The following is a 1,585-nucleotide window of genomic DNA, read 5'->3' on the forward strand; positions in this document are numbered from 1 at the left end:
CAGGCTCCTTCCCCAGCAATCATTTATTAGAAAGGGGTTTTATGATACAAATTTGATAATCTCCCATGCACACTGGCACTGTTCTAATTGAAGTTGTAAACCCATAAAATTCAAGTCTTTTGTCTTCCTGAAGGCCACAAGGTTTAAAAAGATACATTGTCCTGCCTAACACCCACTACATTGTCACCAGAGACTGATTAAACAGAGTCCTGAATCAAAACAGTGCGGATTTTGTCTAGGTCCTTTTCAGGCCTGACAATGCCCTTTTCAGTTCTCAAGACAAAAGGGGGTTTAAGGATCGAGATTCTTCTAAGATAACCACATCCATATGGAAGGCAAGGTGGCCAGCAGCTGAGACCCAAGCACCCCACTCTCTTCCCCATCTGCCCCCCACCACAGGTGACAACACTGCCTTCTTCTTGGACAAGAAACCCAAGGCCTGTAACAGGCCCTTCACAGAGCTCTTCCTGGTCCCAGTTCCCAACCCTGGACCTAATGCCTGGGAACTACTCTCCTCTGGCTCATCTTCCTGTATCTGGTACCAGGGAGCCAGGAGGCCTTTCCTTCTCCCCAGACAGTGAATGCGTACAGTGGAGATCCACTGCTCTGCATATAGACTTGAAGAGCAACAGCTGTAAACCCCCAGTCAAGAGCGTCCTAGGAGCGTGGGTTCCTCATCAAGCTCCACAGGACGTCCCAAGGCAGAGTCCAACTCCAACAGTTCACTGCCACCTTTTAATTTCCTCGTCAGACTGCTCCCACACCACCCGACCCTGGAGAGGTGCTGTTGAGGAGTCGGGGAAATCCCAACACAGCCAGTTTAACTCCAGGTCCCAAGCTCCAGGGCTCTTGGCCCCAGAGGCTAGGCTTCTGCCACTGAATCAGACCCTGAACTCTGCCTCGATAGCGCACCTCATCTCGGTCAACTGGATTGACTTTTGGTGTTTCCAACGCCAGCCCGTGGCTCCGGGAGTCGCAAGGGGACCCTGTCACTCTGGGGCCAGGGGGCTACTCGCTGACCAGAGTCCCTGAGATCGCCTCAGCCTCCTCCCCTCACACCCGTATACTCCTGGCCTGAGCTCCGCCCTTCACCCCAACCGGGCTGAGCCCTCCTGGCCCTGGAACAGGTGAGCACTCAGAACTCCAGTCTAGGGAGCACGGCGCACACCTACTTCCTGGCAGGAGTGTAAGGGATCCAAACCTACACATTTTATTCTCGCACAACAAAAGAAAAAAAAATACTCCAGTTTTAAAAAAATATGCTTCCTATACAAACTGCTATTTTAAAAAATATACAAATAAGGCTCAAGCAATGAAATCTAGCTCTGGGGTTCTCAGTCCAAGGAAGGGAAGAGGCGCGATCTTGGCCAAGGTTCCTGCGAGTACTTCCGAGACAGCAGGGGGGGAACCCCGAAGGTGGGGCCTGCGAGGAGGGTTCTGGCGGTGGTCCCCCCGACCCCCGTCCCCAGTGATCCAGGTCTTCGTCTGCAGCCCTACTGCGGCCGCACAAGCGCACTCCAAAGTCGGGGTAACCCGGCGACCCCAGGCGGCCTCACCAGTTCCAGGAGACCAGGGCGGGGGGCGC

The 1,585-nt window shown here is 53.7% G+C and overlaps 1 protein-coding gene across 1 annotated transcript in view; it reads right to left on the reverse strand.

Moving 5' to 3' along the window:
* Window positions 1–1,305: 1,305 nt before the first annotated feature.
* The window catches only part of Nkx2-8 (NK2 homeobox 8), a 2,763-nt gene continuing 2,483 nt past the window's right edge, over window positions 1,306–1,585 (reverse strand). The window contains exon 3 of the mRNA XM_033765312.1: window positions 1,306–1,551. Within this exon, the coding sequence (XP_033621203.1) occupies window positions 1,306–1,551 (246 nt within the window). The remainder of the gene's footprint in view (window positions 1,552–1,585) is intronic.

Source organism: Fukomys damarensis, unplaced genomic scaffold, assembly GCF_012274545.1.
Source record: "Fukomys damarensis isolate Sample0158 unplaced genomic scaffold, DMR_v1.0_HiC HiC_scaffold_17, whole genome shotgun sequence".
Lineage (NCBI taxonomy): Eukaryota > Metazoa > Chordata > Mammalia > Rodentia > Bathyergidae > Fukomys > Fukomys damarensis.